Here is a 19,036-nt window from a genome sequence, read left to right on the forward strand (position 1 = left end):
TTTTAATGAAGAAATATTAAGTCATCTGGTCAATAAAAATGTTTAAATTCAGTAATTTCTTTATATCATAAAAACAACTGAATTGAACATGTATGCGACACGAGAGCCGGTAATAATTCTTAATCAATTGAGCTACAAATCCAGTCAGTCTCTCAACATAACCTTTCATTATAGAAGCTCCTGAGTCGTACGGTACCACATCTAAAGTCTGAAACTTTAGTGGACCATATAAGTGGGCCTCAAATGGCCTTGAGACAATTGTAACCATCATGTTTCTCATTGAGGGACTGGCCAACAATTATAGCCCAAGTTTGAAGGGGCATTTTGTGCTTAAAAAGCCCGCTTGTGTGGAACCTACCACCAAAGCCGGCGGCCCATCAGATCCAAAACACGAGGCCACCTGAATTTGCTGCGACAAATCCCGAGTCACGGCGTCTCCAACTAAAGATTCTCATTTCATCGTCACCATTTGTTGTTTGTTTAAGCATAAAACACATGCTTATGACAGCAAAACAAAACGCACCGTACTTACCACTAATTAATTACCCCTTATGGCTGCTTAATTCTTTATTAACGAACAAAGTAGAAGAGGGCAGTCACCTCCACAACGAATGAGAAAGGAGAAGACGAGAACAGAAGAGAGAGACGAATTTCTCTTCTTCCTCTTCTTCTTCTCAACAAAACCCTGTTTTCATTTCCCACAGAGAGATTCAGTGTCACAAAACCATGAAAGAAAACCAAAATGAAAGCCCCAATTCGACGGCGAGTCCAACCAAGAGGCCCATCCCGCCGTACGTCAAGGCCTTGTCCGGTTCGCTCGGGGAATCGTGGAGGCTACGTGTCTGCAGCCCATCGACGTCATCAAGACCCGGCTCCAGCTGGACCGGACCGGCGCCTACAAGGGAATTATCCACTGCGGCTCCACGGTTTCGCGCACCGAAGGTGTTCGCGCTCTCTGGAAGGGCTTGACCCCCTTTGCCACTCACCTGACCTTGAAGTATGCGCTTCGGATGGGCTCCAATGCGGTGCTTCAGGGCGCGTTCAAGGACGCTGAGACTGGGAAGGTCAGCAATCACGGGCGGCTCATTTCTGGGTTTGGAGCTGGAGTTCTTGAAGCTCTTGTTATCGTTACGCCTTTTGAGGTTAGTGCATTTGTTTTCAAGTTTTCAATTGCAAATGATTTTTTTTTTTGGGAATTCTATGGTTATTTGAATGTGGGTTGGATTTGTGTCGTGGGTTTCAGTTGATAATTCTAGAAAAGCTTAAAATTTTCATTTGTGGATTTCTCTATGCTCTGGCAATTGTGGCTTAACTCAGTTCATTAACAGAGAATTTAAATAATTTAGAAGCTGGGCATTTAGGGTCTCAGTAATTACTTCGAAATTTTGATGACTGATAAGAAGATTCAGGGAAGATAGTAAATCATTTTGTTTATTGAGGAACCAGCTTAGCTTTTGAATTGCTCATTACACTTATTAAAGTCATTCTCTTCATTGTTTGTAAGCATTGGTTTGAAGTTGAACATGTATGAACTGTAAGCATCAATCTGGGATTGCTTAAATTCTTCTGCAAGTTGGATTACTTAAACTTAGTTTGCAGCTGTCGTGGTTAGCTGGTTAAGTTACTTTAAGTTTAAGTTGCTGATCTGTTCATTGAATACAATAAAAAAATTATACATGTTCATTGTGAGCATTGTCTTCATGAATAATGGGAAGACTTAAGAAGTTGACTTGGAATTTTATTGGTGCAGGTGGTGAAAATTAGACTGCAGCAACAGAAGGGATTGAGTCATGATCTTCTAAAGTATAAGGGTCCTATTCACTGTGCTCGTATGATCATCCGGGAGGAAGGTATCCTTGGGCTCTGGTCAGGGGCTGCTCCAACTGTTATGCGCAATGGGACGAATCAGGCTGCCATGTTTACAGCCAAAAATGCCTTTGACGTTCTCTTGTGGAAGAAACATGAAGGAGATGGGAGGGTCCTGCTGCCATGGCAGTCTATGATATCGGGTTTCCTAGCAGGCACAGCAGGTCCCGTTTGCACGGGTCCCTTTGATGTTGTGAAAACAAGACTGATGGCTCAGAGCCGAGGTGTGGATGGCCAGATGAAATACAAAGGCATGATCCATGCTATCAGGACAATATATGCAGAGGAAGGGCTTCTTGCCTTGTGGAAAGGGCTGCTGCCTCGGCTCATGCGGATACCACCTGGGCAGGCCATTATGTGGACGGTGGCTGACCAAGTAATAGGATTGTATGAGAGACGATATCTTCCGAGTGCACCTTTGTAGGTATCATCATTTCATTGGTTTGCTTGTTCTGGTTTTCTAGTCCATTGAGAGCATACGATCCTCAAATCATCTTCATTCTTAACAGTTAGCGTTTCTTCTTCGAGTTTCTTTTGATTCTCTGAATGAACATCGGCTTTTTTGGACGGTATCAATATTTTTGAAGTTTAGGTGGGAGAATAGGCAACTTCTCATCTTACAGAAATAAATTCCATGTTGTTTTCGATCCGAGTGTGAGAATGTGTCAATGGAATTACAATTTTTGTGCTCTCTATGTCAATCCTATTTGGCTTATTATCACAAAACGTCCCTAAGGTTTACGAAACTATTAGATTGCATTCTTAATGTTTTTTTTATGTCATTTGTGGTTCTCAAGGTTAGTATGTGTGATCACAAATGGAGGTTCACGCACCTATTACAAATGGTCCATACAAATTTTTAAATTTTTAAAATTTAAAATACATAAATTTTTAAAATTTAAAATACATAAATTTTTTGTTTTCTTTTTAAAATTTTATGAATTTTAAATATGTGTGACATTATATTATTGTAGATGTGGGCTCCATATATATGCCACATCAACAAACTAATGAAGTTTAAAAAAAAAATCATAAAATTTAAAAATGAAAAAAACTAAGGGTTTAGGATTCATAAATGGTCCTCAAGATTAAAATCCTTTTATAAAAGGTTTTTTCATTCATAAATAATTTTAAAAAGAAAATCCAAAATCTTATGAATTTTAAATGAAAAAATTAAAAAAAATTTTGTAAGGACTATTTGTGATAAGTGTGTGAACCTCAGGAATGTTTTGTGATATATATATATATATATGCCACGTTAGCAAACTAACGAAGGTTTTGATAGAACCTAATAGCAGGGACTATTTGTGATTGCACATACTAATCTTGAGGACCTATAGAGACAAAAAAAAAAAGGATGCAATATGATAGTTTCATAAACCTTAGGGACGTTTTGTGATAATAAGTCATCTTATTTTGTTCATGTTTGTATCAAGGGAGTGAAAAGCATTTTAGGCCCTATAATCCCATTGCACATAATGGTTGGGCCAACTCCTCGGCCTAGCCCATGGTTGCTGTCTTACTTTATGATCTATTACAAAGCCCCTCATGGTTTCTGGAACAAATTATGCAGAATATTAGGGGTGGCCGAAGGCCACAATCCAATCCGGTTCTAATAGGTTTCACACCAAACCTGCGGCCGAGTACTTTTTAATGGATCAATTATGTTCGCTTTTAACTATAGTCATGGATGAAACAAACCGAATCCAGTCTGTTTGGTTCGGTTTTAGTTTGGCATGATAAGTTTTTTTTGGGTCTGAGTTTGGCATGTTAAGTTCAAGCCCAAGTTTTTATTTATTTATATTTTCTAGAATGGGAAAATAAATTGGGCCCGAGGCCCCAGTCCAAGTAGACAAAAAGAGGTAAAAAAGGAAAGAAAGAATCAAGGTACAAGCACACCAGAGCGAGGAATTCCAATGTACTACAAGTCGCTGCACCTCACCACGCTCCCACCGGAGGGAAAATACACTAGCGGCCACATGAATTACTACTTGGCAAAAAGAAAAAAAAAAAGAATGTAAGAAAGTGAAGTAATTAAAAAATAAGCAAGACAAAATAAAAACCCTACCGTAAGCAGTAACGCAAAATCCTATATAAACAAACGCAGCCGCACGTTGAAACCCTAGCTCTCTAGTAAGCCACCACCTTCCTTTCGGTACAAATTCGTCCATTTCTCTGTTTATAAACCCTAACCCCAAACACCTAACTCAGAGCTCCGCACTCTGCTCATCACCTCAAATTTTCTTCCAATCAGGTCTGCGATTAATAGCTACTCAAATTGTGTTTTCGTATTGCTTGTGCTCATCTGCAGCACATTTAGACGCTTGTTTTTTGCGTTTCTCTGATTAAATTCTTGGTTCTCGATTTTTAGGTTTTAGAAGTCGGAGAATTTACAAGGTCCCGAAACGATGTCGGACGATGAGAGGGAGGAGAAGGAGTTGGATCTCAGCTCTCCTGAAGTAGTCACCAAATACAAGAGTGCCGCTGAGATTGTTAACAGTAATTTTCTCGTTTTTTCTCTCATCTATAACAGTCGCAAATACATACATATTACACTTTTGAATTTTATATGCTTTTATGGCTGACCATATTAATTACATTTGGGAAATATTTGCAGAGGCTCTGCAGTTGGTAATATCCGAATGCAAACCGAAAGCTAAGATTGTGGACCTTTGTGAGAAAGGTGATTCATACATCAGAGAGTAAGTATCCCATGAATTAATTTTTTCTCGTTGGCATTGAAAATTTGTTTATTTTAATTAGAATTTATTACTTACGGCTGTGTTGATTTGTCCCTTTAATGCGATGATTTATGGGTCGTGTTGTTTTTTATATTTATTTAGGCAAACTGGTAATATGTACAAAAATGTGAAGAAGAAGATTGAACGAGGTGTTGCCTTTCCAACTTGCATTTCTGTGAACAACACTGTATGCCATTTCTCGCCGCTTGCCAGTGACGAGACAGTGTTGGAAGAAGGAGATATTCTGAAGATGTAAGTTTTGTCTCATAAGTTTCTTTTTATTACTTCTGCTGTTTTTGAAAGATAGCTAAATGTTATATGAACTGAATGTAAGCTTGTAAGTAGGAATATATTGATGGTTTTTTCTTCTCCCGCAGTGATTTGGGTTGTCATATTGACGGGTTCATTGCCATAGTTGCACATACTCATGCTCTTCAAGCAGGGCCTGTTACAGGAAAGGCTGCTGACGTTATTGCAGCTGCTAATACTGCTGCTGAAGTTGCCTTAAGGCTTGTAAGGCCAGGAAAAAAGGTAATTTTGTTTGCTAATTATTATACTTTTTTTTAATGTTGAAAAAAAGGATTCTGAATGGTTGCATTGTTTTGTTTTAGGGGTCTAGAATTGGATTTCATGTGTAATCAAGTAGCCCCCTTGCATTTCTTAGCATAACTCAAGACTTGTCGCATATTCTTCTATTTTCATGTTATACTTTGAATCTGCATTTGCTTTTCTGTTTGATTTTTAAACTTGGAATACGTGTTTTATGCACATTGCATCCCCTGATGATGAGATGTTAGTATAAGCTATGGACTTACATCCAAATGAAGCTTTTTGTCATAGTTACACTGAAGGGGAAATGTACATTATTGAATTGAGAGTGAATCTTGGTACAATGGTGGAGTTGTTCCATTGAAACAGAAGAAAGCCCTTTCGTCGACTTGGGAAGTCCACCTGAGCCTGTTTTAAAATGCTATCTTTCTTTCTCATATCTTTTTACCCCTCTTGTTCTCTGTGTTGGAAGGCCACATGTTTCCGATGCTGATGTCAAGCTTGAATTGTCAAGCTGTTCTGATGCTGATGTCTGCTAGAATAATCTGCACTCACTGTTCCAACCCATGTTGGAAGAAATAATTGCACAATGATATAATATGTCATTCTATCGAACATCAAGTTTTGAAGGCAACTTTGCCGAGGAAATCTATGATTTATTGGTTTCCTCTTTTTCCCTGTTGCCTATATTATGCTTGGCTGTGGATGAGCTGATGTGGGTGTACACTTATTTTGTTCATCCTAATGTCCTCTCTAGGCCGACATTGTTGCATTCCGCTAGAATATACTATTCTTGTTAGGCTTGCGTGTCTTTAGCTAGCTGGGAGTTTGTTTTAATTTCTTTTCATGGATTAGATTTTTTGTATAACTAGTCTTTCTGCTGTGTTATTATTTATTATATAGGAACAATCAACAAGGTCTAGTTCATACTTTTTTTGTGTGGGATGTCTCTTCAATTAACATGATCTCTCTAGATGATGATAAGCTATCACTGGCTATGGATTGAATCCAATTAAGCTTTTTGTCATAGTTACACTGATGGATGATTGTGTTTCTTTCATTCCATTTATTCTTTTGAACCTTTCCATCTCTCTTCATCCAATGAATGACCATGGATTGTCATGTGCTTTCTTGTCAGCGATTGGAAGTAAGACACATATGGAAGCCCTTTTAGTAATTTTTACTCAAATGTTGCAATTTGTTCTCCATCAGTTGGTTACTTTTCCCTTGTTACTGCATCAGTAAAAGACATTGGTTTATCTTTAAACTATTTATTGTGTTCCATACTTCTATATGATGAAACTTGCCAAACGCTATGGACCAACATCCAAATGAGGCTTTTTGTCATAGTTACTCTGATAGGATAGTGAAATTATTTAGGGGTTGATTTTTAAGTGTGTTCATTTATGTTATTTATTATGTTTCTGTGAACTCTTCAGTGTTTCTTGTAATGTGGTTGTCTTCTAGTATGCAACTTTGCCGAGGTGATCGATATCCTATTTGGTTTTCCTCCTTTCCTTGTTGCGTAGATGAACTGGCTACATTTGGTGCCTAGTGCAGATATATTTGTTGTCTGCAATCATCATTCAAATTAGCCAACATCAAGTGCTTTGCTCTCTTACTTGTGCATTGTCATAAGAAAGGAAAAAGAGGCCTAATTGAGTAATCTGTAGTTGTAGGCAACTTTGCCGAGGTAATTGGTACCTTATTGATTTCCTCTTTTTCCCTGTTGCCTAGACTAACTGGCTACATTTGGTGCCTAGTACAGATTTATTTGTTGTCTGTGCGATCATCATTCAAATTAGCCTACATAATTGATGGAGATCTTTGTATGTAACAATGCATAATGCTTGCTTTTTGCTATATATGAAAATAGATTTGAACATGTGCACATGAATTCTATTCTTGTACTGAAATTTTCTTCTGTATTTATTTCATTTTTTCATTTCTTTTTCTGGCTGCAGAATAAAGATGTAACAGAGGCGATCCAAAAGGTTGCTGCAGCTTATGACTGCAAAATTGTTGAAGGTGTTCTTAGCCATCAGTTGAAGCAGTTTGTGATCGATGGGAATAAGGTCATATTAAGCGCATCCAATCCAGATACAAGAGTTGATGAGGCAGAATTTGAGGAGAACGAAGTTTATTCAATTGATATTGTCACAAGCACAGGTGAAGGAAAGGTAATGAAGAAGTCACGATCAGCCAGCCCAACCACCATTGTTATGCTACGTTATCTGATTTTCCATCAACACATTTTATGTCAATTTGCAGCCTAAGCTGTTGGATGAGAAGCAGACGACTGTCTATAAGAGAGCTGTTGACAAGAACTATCACCTGAAGATGAAAGCTTCTAGGTTTATTTTCAGTGAAATAAGGGAGAAGTTTCCCATCATGCCATTCACTGCTAGGTTTGTTAAAATAATGTTATTTTCTACATTATTGTCACTGGTTCTTCAGTTTCTTTTGTTTCTCTTAAAAAAACTGTACTGTCTTGTCATCAGAGCTTTGGAAGAGAAAAGGGCTAGGCTGGGTTTACTTGAATGCGTCAACCACGAGCTTCTGCAGCCATATCCTGTTCTTCACGAGAAACCTGGTAACAATCTTCCTACTGGGACTGGCTTTTGGGAAATTTCAATTCTTCTGTGACCCTGATTCTAAATTGTTTTGCAGGTGATTTGGTTGCCCATATCAAGTTCACTGTCTTGCTGATGCCAAATGGATCAGATCGGATTACATCTCATCCTTTACAGGAGCTGCAGCCCACTAAACAAATAGATGATCCTGAAATCAAAGCCTGGTTGGCTTTGGGGACAAAGACCAAGAAGAAAGGTGGCGGCAAAAAGAAAAAGGGTAAGCAAGAGAAAATTTTGAGCAAATAATGTCTTTGTTTGTGGATTTATCAATGTTATGAAGAACTTTTAGGTTTGATTGTTGGGAGAAGGAATCCTGATGTATTTGCACATTGTAGGTAAGAAGAGTGACAAAGCTGAGGAGTCTACAGAAGCCGAACCAATGGATGCGACAACAAATGGTGCTGAGTCTCAAGCATGAGCCCTTGTTTCTTGTTAGCGATCAGATTTCAATTTTGGTTATTTTCTCTCCCCACATTGTATCTGGTTGGATATTAATTTAATATAGTGTTCAGACTTTGATTCCAGCTGGGTTTTCTCTACTTTTCAAATTCCAGTTCTTGCTGTTTACTTGTGTATCTCATCGAATTTTGTTGTCGATTAACATTATATTTTAATTTATATAAAAACCTAACATAGACAATTGAGTTGAGGCTGTCAATATATCAACCAAAATTTCGAACCGAATTGTTTTTATGAATCTTTCTTGGTTTTACAACCTCTTCCTTTTTTTCTTTCAATATTTCATCAAAATGCTACTGATATCGGCAAAAGAGAATTTGTGGGTTTGGTTTATTTTATTTTATGGTTTGGTATTGCCGTGGATGGAGATGGAGGTCGAATTCGGATGCAAGGATGACACAGTTGACCTAACTCAATTTGTGGATTAGAGTTTGAAGCAACACAAATAGGTTTTATATTCTCGCTCTGTCAACCAATAGAAAGGAGAGTAGATTATAATTTTTAAATTCTGAATCTGATTCCAATAGGGTAATAATTTCTTCACTCTAATTTTATCTACTTACATTTCTTTTTTAGTTATAAAATAGAGTGTAAGTGGATAAAATTGGAGTGGGGAAATCACCACTCTTCAAATAATATCAAAATGTGATTGAAGTGAAATTTCTATAACATTGTGCATAAGAATATAGACAGATATCAGCTTTACGCTGCTCAAGATTTGATAAACTTAGCATCGGCATGTGTTCTTGAATCCAATGGCTGAGTGAAATCCGACCGCTAAGATCCTACGGCTCTTATGGCGTTCATCTATGCTGAATAATCACCTCAAGCACGCAGAGCGTAAAGAAGCAAAGCGCGTGATGGCGGTGCGTTCCCTTACACAATCAAGAACTCTGAAATACTATTGGTCAGTTTGCGTGGGAACACGTCATCACGCCACGTGTACCTAACGGCCTTAAAAACGCGAAGCATCTGGATTTGTTTAGATCCCTCGAATTCCTTTATAAGCCCTCAATTTCAATCTCCTCCCTCTCTCAGTTGCGTCTAAAACGTACACACAGCTTTCGTACGGGAAAACCAGGAAAAAGAAAACATCCCTAACAAATCTTGAAAAAATCTGAGTGTAAATTTCGTATTCGAATATGGGGAACCGGTTAGTGTTGTGGATCTTCTTGTCGGCGTTGCTCTTCTTCTTAACCATGGAAGCAACAACCATAGACCCTTACAAGGTATTGTTCTCATTGCTTTTCCTTCATTCCCTTCCTCTAATTTTTCCTCTTATTCCAGTTCAATGTGAATGAATTGAATGTAAATAGAGCGGTTTTGATTTTGAATATGTAGTTCTATGATCGAATCACGTTCTAAAGATTTTTTTTTCTTTTCATGTGCTTGGTTTTGAGATTGAAAAGAAAAGAAAATTTGACAAAATTGGTAATGAAAAAGGTTCAAATTTTAGTGTATTATGCTGCTGTGGCCGTTATCAGAATGCAATCAACAATTGAGATAAACAAAAGGAACTGAATTTAACGACTTTTTTTAAAAAGAAAGAACCGATAAATCATTAGTTCTATACTTATTTACTAATTTATTAGAAATGGTTTCAAATTCTTATCAGGTCCTTGGAGTCGAGCGGAATGCAAGCCAACGTGAAATTCAGAAAGCTTTCCACAAGTGTGTTCCAATAACCATTGATAATAGTTTTGTGCCCTCTAAATGCAATTACTTGGCTAGGATTTTGTAGATGAATTTATGCAAAGCGAGATCATAATGTGCTTTATTTTGTGCTGATCACTGGGAATGAAATTTTTTTTTTCTTGGTGATGGTAATTATCTAGGCATTGAAAGTATTGACACTTAATGTGACCTCTAAGCTCATTTATGATATGTATACATCAATTAGGATGGTCATAGTCTGTGCAAAGTGTTCTTATTGGTTTGGGTCGTGTTGGGGCTGGCGCAAGTGCCAAACTATAAGTTTTCACAGGCCTAAATCTGTCACTATGGTCCCTTAACATTAAGTGCACCTTAGTGGGGGTGTTGGGCAATGACAGTTAGTGCTTGTGCAACTGTGTTGAGCTGTTGTTGTAGGATGATAGTTTAAATATCTCAAATATGTGTGTCTTTACAACATTGTAGTTGCCAGAATAAGCAGTTCATTGCTTTCTTTTGTCATATTTGTTACTATGAGACTAATGTATGTTTCATGATACATTAAATAAAAAGGTTGGTGTTCTTAATATTTAAGTTAGAGTTTCTTTACAACATTGTAGTTGCCAGAATAAGCAGTTCATTGCTTTCTTTTGTCATATTTGTTACTATGAGACTAATGTATGTTTCATGATGCATTAAATAAAAAATTTGGTGTTCTTTGACCAATATTTAAGTTAATGTTTCTTTATTTTCTCTAAAAAAGAGTAGTAATGTTTCTTCTTTTGCTTTAGGATAATTTTGCTTATCTTCTGTTCTGGGATATATAATTGGCTCTCTAAAAGTTTCTCATTGTGTGAGTGTTTGTGTTGTGCTTGTGCATTCATAATGCAAATGCTTATAACACAACAAAGAAATACAGAAAGATACATGTAACATGCATTTGTGTTCAGACACGTTGTGTCACATGCTTTTTACTTTACTCAAGCTCATTTGAATAATTCCCTGTAGGCTTTCTCTTCAATATCACCCGGACAAGAATAAGAACAAAGGAGCTCAAGCAAAGTTTTCTGAGATAAACAATGGTATAACCTCTGACTTCTCTTCAGTCTATGCTTCCTTTCCTTTTGCCTTTTTGGTTGGATTTTTTAAAATTCATATATACCTATCCTGCTGTAGTGGCCACTTCCTCATAAGTTTGTACTTAATGTCGATTTGTTTCTTCTTGTTCATTAGCATATGACATTTTATCAGATGAAGAGAAGAGGAAAAATTATGACACGTATGGAGATGAGAAGGGCAGTCCTGGATTTGGAGCTGGTTCTTCTGGAGATCATGGTGCATATACTTACTTCACAAATGGTGGACCAGGAAAAAACCAGTTTACCTACAGACCAAGTGACTGGCAGAGCATGGGTGGGCAGGGAGGTTCCAAGTCATTCTCCTTTTCTTTTGGAGGTCCCAGTGGTCCAAGTTCATTTGGTTTTGGCATGGACGACATTTTCTCGACCCTTTTTGGGGGAAAACCTGGAGGTGGGGGTCAGTTTGGTGGTTTCAGTGGTTCAGCTGGGTCTCAGCCAGGGTCTCAACCTGGGTCTAGGAGTTCCCCAGTGAGCATTAGTGCCATCAGTTCACAGGTGTATAAAAAAGAAATAGTTGACCAAGGGATGACTTGGCTCTTGTTATCTTACACACCATCATTGAAGGGGCATCAACATGTTGAATCTATCATAAAGGAAGTTGCCAGTTCACTGCAGGGAGCTTTAAAGGTATGTGCAGATTCTTATTCGGTCCCTACTCCCTACCATCTGATCTGCCATTGATCGCCACATATGCTCATTCTCTCCTTTTCTTTTGTCAGATTGGAAACATAAACTGTGAGACAGAACCATCTCTCTGTAAGGACCTCAGCATATATCCCCGCAGAATGCCCAGGGTATTTGTTTATTCTTACAAAGTGAGTGAAAGGGGTTCTTTGGTTGAGTATGATGGTGATTGGGCTGCAAAACCTTTAAAAATGTTTTGCCAAGATCATCTTCCAAGGTTTTCAAAACGGGTTGACTTGAAACATTTTGAGTCTTCCACTTTCACAGTCCATAAATTGCCTAGTGTCGTGCTTCTTTCCACCAAGAAAGATACACCTGTTATCTGGCGTGTCCTCAGTGGATTGCATCACAATCACTTCCTTTTCTATGATGCAGAGGTATGTGGTGATTATTTGTTGAATTAATTTACTCAATTTTCCTTTTCTGAGTCTTGTCAATATAAGATGAATCTAGTGTCTTTGGCTATGGAATTGCTTTAACTGACTTCTTGAAGGAATCAGAAGCCTTTTCACTGTAACAATTTCCTGACATCCGTCCTAAAAATATGTTAGAAAGAATGAGGCAATGTATATGCTTAACAGAAGGGTAGGGTGCAATGATGATCCCGATACTTCCATGACAAAGTGAATCATATACTTTTGCTTTTCAGGGAAAATGTGCTTTGGTTGTTTGCATTCATCTTAATTTTTTTTTGTTTCTCAATTATAAAAATGACAACTTATTATTAAAATTCAGGTCCATGAAGTTTCTGATCCAAGAGTGAAGAAGCTAGGAGTTGATGCACTTCCAGCTATAGTTGGTTGGCTTTCAAACGGGGAGAAGCATGTCCTAAAAGCAGGCATTACCATCAAAGATATGAAGTCGGCAATTAATGAGCTTAGTGCTTTACTAGAAGGTTTTGAGAAAAAGAGCAAGAAGGCAGCTTCAAGTCAGGCCAAGAAGTCACCGACTGGGGAGAAGCAAATACCCCTACTGACAGAGTCTAATTTTGATGCTCTTTGTGGTGAGAAAACTCCAGTTTGCATCATTGGTGCATTCAGGTCTTCCAAAGAAAGAAAGAAGTTGGAATCAATTTTGAACACGGTGAGTATACTTTCTCTTGTATTGAGGCACTATTATCCAAAATATCTGTTTCTTCACATGAAAATGATGAACTTTGTCTAAAAAATTGAATGTCAAACTTTGTCTGACTAGCAGCCTCAACCCATGTGACCTGCTAAATTTATAAACCAGAAGTATTGGTTAAGGATTCAAATGTAGTCCCTAAAGTATCTGCTTGACTGGCTATTGTTACCCAAATCACCTGACCATGATCTTTTTATGGAAATTACTTTTTTTTTATATAGTAATTTGCTTCATGATGTTTGCTTTAAGCTCTCTCAGAAATCACTATCAAGGCAACAGAATTCAGCCGATGGAAGGGATTCCATTTCCTACACTCTCTTGGATGCCTCCAAGAAGGCATCATTCTTAAATGCATTTGACAAAGCAGGATTTAAATCGTTGGATAAGGTCTTGGTTGCCTATAAACCTCGGAGGGGGACGTTCGCAGCATTTGAGGGTGACATGACTACAGAAGAAGTAGAGGGGTTCATTGGCTCCGTTCTTAATGGGGACATACGTTTTACCAAGACTCGGCAGAAACCCGTCCTCAAATGAAAGCTATGGTGACAAAGTTTGGGCCAGGTAGTTTCTGGCTTATTTGTACATAGCTTCACTATTTAAGTACAGAAAACATAACACAAATTTAGACTAGAACTAAGGAGGATCTGTCGAGGAGCATCCGTCGTCATCTTGGAAAAGTGGGCTTGAACCCTACATAAGTGGTTCTTTTTGTAATGCCATAGTAGAAGTCTGTCTCATACATTTGGTTGTATGACCCGTGTAATTTATTTGTTCTTTTACTCGGTGTAAAATTGATGACCAAAATATATATGAAAATGAGAAGCTGATGAAGTTTGAAATTCAAGTTCTCGTTTTATCAAATACTGATCCGCGTCTTGCTGATTTTCATTTATTTGCGATCTGCAGCGTGGGGATTGATGGATGCCCTTCTCTTATGAGCTTTGTTTGCTCCTTTATTTGGATTTCTTTTCTTTCTTTTCTTTCAAGCACTAGTTAATCAAATCCTATCTCACTAGCACTACCGTGACTTTTTCTAATGCCATCTCATTCTCTATCCTCCCACAACTTGGGCTTGGCTAAAAAATGTTTAGTCTAAGTAGATACAAATTATTATTGTTATTCAAGTCACTTACTCATTGATATAAAAAGAAGAAGAAGAAGACATTATATTATTATTAAAATCAAGATATTATTTCGTCGAACTTTTACATCATTGAATGATTAAATTTAGGTTAATAAGTTATGACACCAAATTTTGGATACCAACCTGACGTGACAGGACGTTATATATTTACATCAACAAACATTGATGAGTGTAGTATTATTAATTAGTGCACTGTGCACGCATGGTCATTGGCCAAACTTCCACCAATTTTCTTTTCTCTAGGACCACACCACCCCAACAAGAACCAGCCAGTTATCTCTACACCATTCCATGCATAATTAACCCAGTTAACAAAAACCAGCCAGCTAATCATTGCTATATGCCTATATGGCGCTTTCCTTTTGTATGTATGCCCACAAGATTAAGATTGGACAGATGCAATGGATACGTAGTGCATTTCTTTTATTAACGAACAATGTGTATATAACTCCTCACGGAAACTCAATCATTTTTTAGTGTTTGTGATCAAACATTTCAAAACTTCACCATCTGGACTTGAAAATGCTCCTATCAAATCCATGTCCAAATTACCAAACCATTTCTCAACGAACACAAAAGACCAAAACCCACTATAAAAACCCAAATCCCCTCTCTCTCTCTCTCTCTCTACAGCACAACACAAATGCCATTACAAAGCCTCCATTTTTATGTGTTTCTTCTAATCCTAAGTGTGGTCAAAGTCGCCTGTCTGTGGCAATGGACAACAAAAACGGAGCACTTGACGTTTGTAATAAAATCCCATAACAAACGACGTCGTGCTGAGCCCCCAAAACGACGTCGCTTCCACCATCCAGAAATACTCTGTCCCCTCCTCCAACTCGTCCAACGCTACTCTGGGTAGCTACCTGGCTCGGCGACTCCTCCAAATCGGTGTCACGGACGTTTTCTCTGTGCCTGGTGACTTTAACTTAACCCTCCTCGACTATCTCATAGCCAAGCCTGGGCTCACTAACAATCGGCTGCTGCAACGAGCTCAACGCCAGCTGACGGCTACGCTCGCTCTCGGTGCGTGGGCGCTTGTGTAGTTACTTTCACCGTGGGTGGGCTCAGCTTGCTGAATGCGATAGCTGGAACCTACAGTGAGGATTTGCCTGTGATTTATATCGTTGGAGGACCCAACTCCAATGACTTCGGGAGTGATAATAGGATTCTTCACCATACTATTTGGTTGCCTGATTTTAGCCAAGAGCTTAGGTGCTTTCGGAACGTCACTTGCTATCAGGTAAATAGTGTAAACTTTGGAATGTATACAACGACATGTGGACATTGAATGCTGGCACATACAAACTTTAAAAGAAAAAAAAGGAGACAAAAACTATTTAAGTTTATCGGTAGAAATGGTCGGAAAAGATTTGAACTTGAGACCATTTAGTTTTTCGCTTACGTAATGCATAAGAATTTTTAATTTCAGTGTTTGCTTTTGTAAGTAAATCTTAAGTTTATTAATTTTGGTATTTATTTATCAGGCTGTGATAAATAATCTAGAAGATGGCAGTGAGTTAATCGACACGGCAATTTCATAAGCATAAGTTGTAACTTGGCTGGAATTCCTCATCCTACTTTTAGCCCTGAGCCTATTCCAATTTCATTGCCTCCCAGGTAAACTTTGGCCTCTCCGATTGTTTTATATAAAGCTTGTGACTTGTAAGTAAAAAGATTCAATTATTGGCTTGCTATGTCACACAGATTCAGTAATCAAATGGCCTTAGAGGCAGCAGTTGAAGCAGCAGCAGACTTGTTGGATAAGGTAGTGAAAACAGTTATGGTTGGTGGGCCTAAACTCCGACTTGCACAAGCAGCTGATGCTAGTGGTTATGCTCTGGCTGTGATGCCTTCAGCAAAGGGGCTTGTGCCAGAGCACCACCCTCATTTCATTGGGACATACTAGGGTTCTCAGTGCACCACCTTCTGTTATGAGATTGTGGAGTCTGCAGATGCCTACTTGTTTGCCGGATCGGTTTTCAATGACTACAGCTCTGTTGGGTACTCAGCCCTTTTGAAGAAAGAGAAGGCGGTCATAATGCAACCGGATAGTGTGACCATCGAAAATGGCCCTGCATTTGGTTGTGTTGTAATGAAGGATTTTCTGAAAGCTCTATCAAAGAGGCTTAAATGGAACAAGACTGCTTATGAGATGTGCTCCTACAGAGCCTTTGAGGGTTAATGTTCTGTTCCAACACATCCAAAAGATGTTGTCAAGTCAAACAGCTGAAATTGCTGAGAGAGGGGACTCATGGTTTAACTGCCAGAAACTGAAATTGCCACTAGGTTGCAGGTAATTAAGCCATGGACAAAATTTGATCTTAATTTGATGCTTGTTTTTATGATTTTAATTGAGCAATATGATAATGGGTTTGCAGGTATGAATTCCAAATGCAATATGGATCAATTGATTGGTCAGTTGGAGCAACTCTTGGGTATGCTCAGGCTGCACCTACAAAGCGAGTGATTTCTTTCATTGGTGATGGGAGTTTCCAGGTGCCTTAATTTTCTCCCTTCTCTCTAGCACTTAACATTTGATCAATATCAATAGTCACTGGTCACATATATTCAAGTTAAGTGATTTGGGAGAACCATTGTTTTGTTTTGAACCTCTGAACTTGAATCACAATTTTATAGGTGACTGCACAAGATGTGTCAACGATGACGAGAAGTGGGCAGAGGAGCATAATATTTCTGATAAACAATGGAGGATACACAATTGAAGTTGAGATCCATGATGGTATCATCCTTGTGAACAATCACCTCAATGAAGCACAAGCAATCCTTCTTATCCCCATTTGCAACCTCAATTGCTTCGATCAAGTCGTCTTCACAACGAACCTTGGTCGTACAGCATACCAGCAAAGAGTTGCTTTAATGGGGGTCTAGGGTTGCTGCTGCCAATAGAAAACATTAAAATAAATCCATTATTATTGCCGCAGTAACCCTAGACCCCCATTAAAGCAACTCTTTGCTGGTATCATCCTTGTGAACAATCACCTCAATGAAGCACAAGCAATCCTTCTTATCCCCATTTGCAACCTCAATTGCTTCGATCAAGTCGTCTTCACAACGAACCTTGGTTGTCCAGCATTTGCCTTTCCCCATTATGGACGGCGTCAATCAGTCCACTGTAGTCCCAATTCTTGATCACATTGTAGGGCCCATCATGGATCTCAACTTCAATTGTGTATCCTCCATTGTTTATCACAAATATTATGCTCCTCTGCCCTGCCCACTTCTCATCATCGTTAACACATCTTGTGCAGTCACCTATAAAATTGTGATTCAAGTTCAGAGGTTCAAAACAAAACAGTTCTCCCAAATCACTTAACTTGAATATATTTGACCAGTGATTATTGATATTGATCAAATGTTAAGGGCTAGAGAGAAGGAAGCAAATTAAGGCACCTGGAAACTCCCATCACCAATGAAAGAAATCACTCGCTTAGTATGTGCAGCCTGAATATACCCAAGAGTTGCTTGCTATGTAAGACGAAAAATGCAAGAAGAATGATGTTTTGATGCAATCTATAAAGTTGTTATGTGAATTACATTTTGTTTGTTTATTTTTAGATTACAATTCTGACTTTGAGTTTATATAATTTTTTTTAACTTATTGAAATTGCGTAAATATACTGTATACATAGAGAGTAGTCCACATTTTGGTAGTTCGCCTCGAGCCTCCAAAACCTTAGGATTGTCACTGGCCAGGTAGTTGATGTAATTAATTGCAAGTAAACAATATCACTCAAATTAGTATAGTAGTAAATAGAGTATCATTTCAACAGGGATCAAGTTAATCTATTAAATACTAGAGTGATTTATTTCTAATTATATTTGAATTAAATGATAAGAGCATTATGATGATTAAAATCTAATTAAGCAAGTAAAATAAATTGAGATTAAGTAAGTAATGTAAACGATGAAAACAAAGATGATAAAGTACTAGGACACCGATTTCACCTAGCTAATCCCACCTAAATCCTTCTAGCTTGTTAATCCTAATCACCTTACATGTTGATAATCGTTTTCTCTTACCTCACAAACACTCTCTTCCGAGTTATATTAGTTGTGTTCTGTACCGTCAACCCACTTTATTTCTAGTTATGGATTTAGATGGCTAAGAACCCATTAAGATTTGTGGAAAACATTAAAGACTACACAAACCATAACCTAATCTTCCAAGTTGGCTATGTAATTTATGGTACTTGTTACAAAAACTTTTTATTAGGAATCTCCTTCCGGTCTCAACCCAATTCTTCTAAGCATGCAATTAATGGCCAATTAATTGAAAGTATTAAGAATGGTAACAAGTACTCAACATTTATAGATAAATAAAATTAATAATATTAAAGAATGAGGATTCATAGCCAGGCTACATCATAGCCCTACTAAAAGAAATTAGTTTATGAAGGACTTATTGAGAATCATGATAGTTGACGAAGACACGAAAGACATTGAATTCTCCAATTAGAACGCCAAGGTTGTGCAAGATCTCTTTGTATTATCCTTTGAGTATTTCGGCTATGATTATGAATGTATGGAATTTGATGGTGGAGGATGGAGGATTTTTACAGAGGCAATCATGACTGGTATATAGTTAACCAAAATTCTGTAAGCAATCCATGCATTTGGGAAACATCCATCTAATTCTTTCAAAAGATTTAACACTTTAGCTATAAGGGAGTTTACTTTTTTAGTTTTAGAGTGAATAATTGGGCTTATTTTTTACAATATTTAGGTCTAACATATATTAATATAGTACAATTTTTTCAAGTCATATATACTTATGTATATATAGAGGTTTATACAAATTGGGGCCTTCTCAATTTGGAGGCTTTAGGCCGCCACCTTACCCGCCTATGTCCAGAGCATCCCAGAGAGGATGTGAAGACTAGAGACATGTTTATTGTGAGGATGTGAAGTTTCACAGGTTTATTAATCGTGTTTTGTTGGGTGACCCGATTTGAATTTTTATTTTTTGTATGCGATTTGACTCGAATAACTTTATGAAGATTTGAAGTAGTCCTTCGTGCCGTA

At 37.9% G+C, this 19,036-nt stretch overlaps 3 protein-coding genes and 1 pseudogene across 4 annotated transcripts; all 4 read left to right on the forward strand.

The window, feature by feature from the left end:
• The first annotated feature begins 574 nt into the window (after positions 1–574).
• On the forward strand, positions 575–2,511 carry MSFC1 (Mitochondrial substrate carrier family protein). The gene is given in 3 exon segments (XM_008245152.3): positions 575–817; positions 820–1,142; positions 1,751–2,511. Coding segments are annotated over 3 exon segments (954 nt in total). The 5' UTR covers positions 575–726; the 3' UTR covers positions 2,291–2,511.
• Positions 2,512–3,913: 1,402 nt separating this feature from the next.
• LOC103341592 (metallopeptidase M24 family protein) lies at positions 3,914–8,313 on the forward strand. Its single transcript, XM_008245140.3, has 10 exons — positions 3,914–4,120; positions 4,238–4,365; positions 4,484–4,568; positions 4,710–4,859; positions 4,985–5,138; positions 7,121–7,336; positions 7,428–7,564; positions 7,658–7,749; positions 7,827–8,006; positions 8,125–8,313. Exons 2-10 carry the CDS (start codon positions 4,275–4,277, stop codon positions 8,205–8,207), a joined length of 1,188 nt encoding a protein of 395 aa, XP_008243362.1. The 5' UTR covers positions 3,914–4,120; positions 4,238–4,274; the 3' UTR covers positions 8,208–8,313.
• Positions 8,314–9,232: 919 nt separating this feature from the next.
• On the forward strand, positions 9,233–13,707 carry ATERDJ3A (DNAJ heat shock N-terminal domain-containing protein). The gene is made up of 7 exons (XM_008245128.3): positions 9,233–9,477; positions 9,864–9,919; positions 10,907–10,980; positions 11,132–11,664; positions 11,757–12,098; positions 12,457–12,804; positions 13,096–13,707. Exons 1-7 carry the CDS (start codon positions 9,391–9,393, stop codon positions 13,378–13,380), a joined length of 1,725 nt encoding a protein of 574 aa, XP_008243350.2. The 5' UTR covers positions 9,233–9,390; the 3' UTR covers positions 13,381–13,707.
• A 1,044-nt stretch (positions 13,708–14,751) lies between these two features.
• On the forward strand, positions 14,752–17,612 carry LOC103341561 (pyruvate decarboxylase 1-like; annotated as a pseudogene). The gene is made up of 5 exons (XR_016125083.1): positions 14,752–15,233; positions 15,478–15,610; positions 15,698–16,286; positions 16,372–16,489; positions 16,631–17,612. The product of XR_016125083.1 is annotated as a pyruvate decarboxylase 1-like (transcript).
• The last annotated feature ends 1,424 nt before the right edge of the window (positions 17,613–19,036 follow it).

The sequence above is a fragment of the Prunus mume genome, linkage group LG1 (genome assembly GCF_029339155.1).
Source record: "Prunus mume cultivar Tortuosa linkage group LG1, ASM2933915v1, whole genome shotgun sequence".
NCBI lineage: Eukaryota > Viridiplantae > Streptophyta > Magnoliopsida > Rosales > Rosaceae > Prunus > Prunus mume.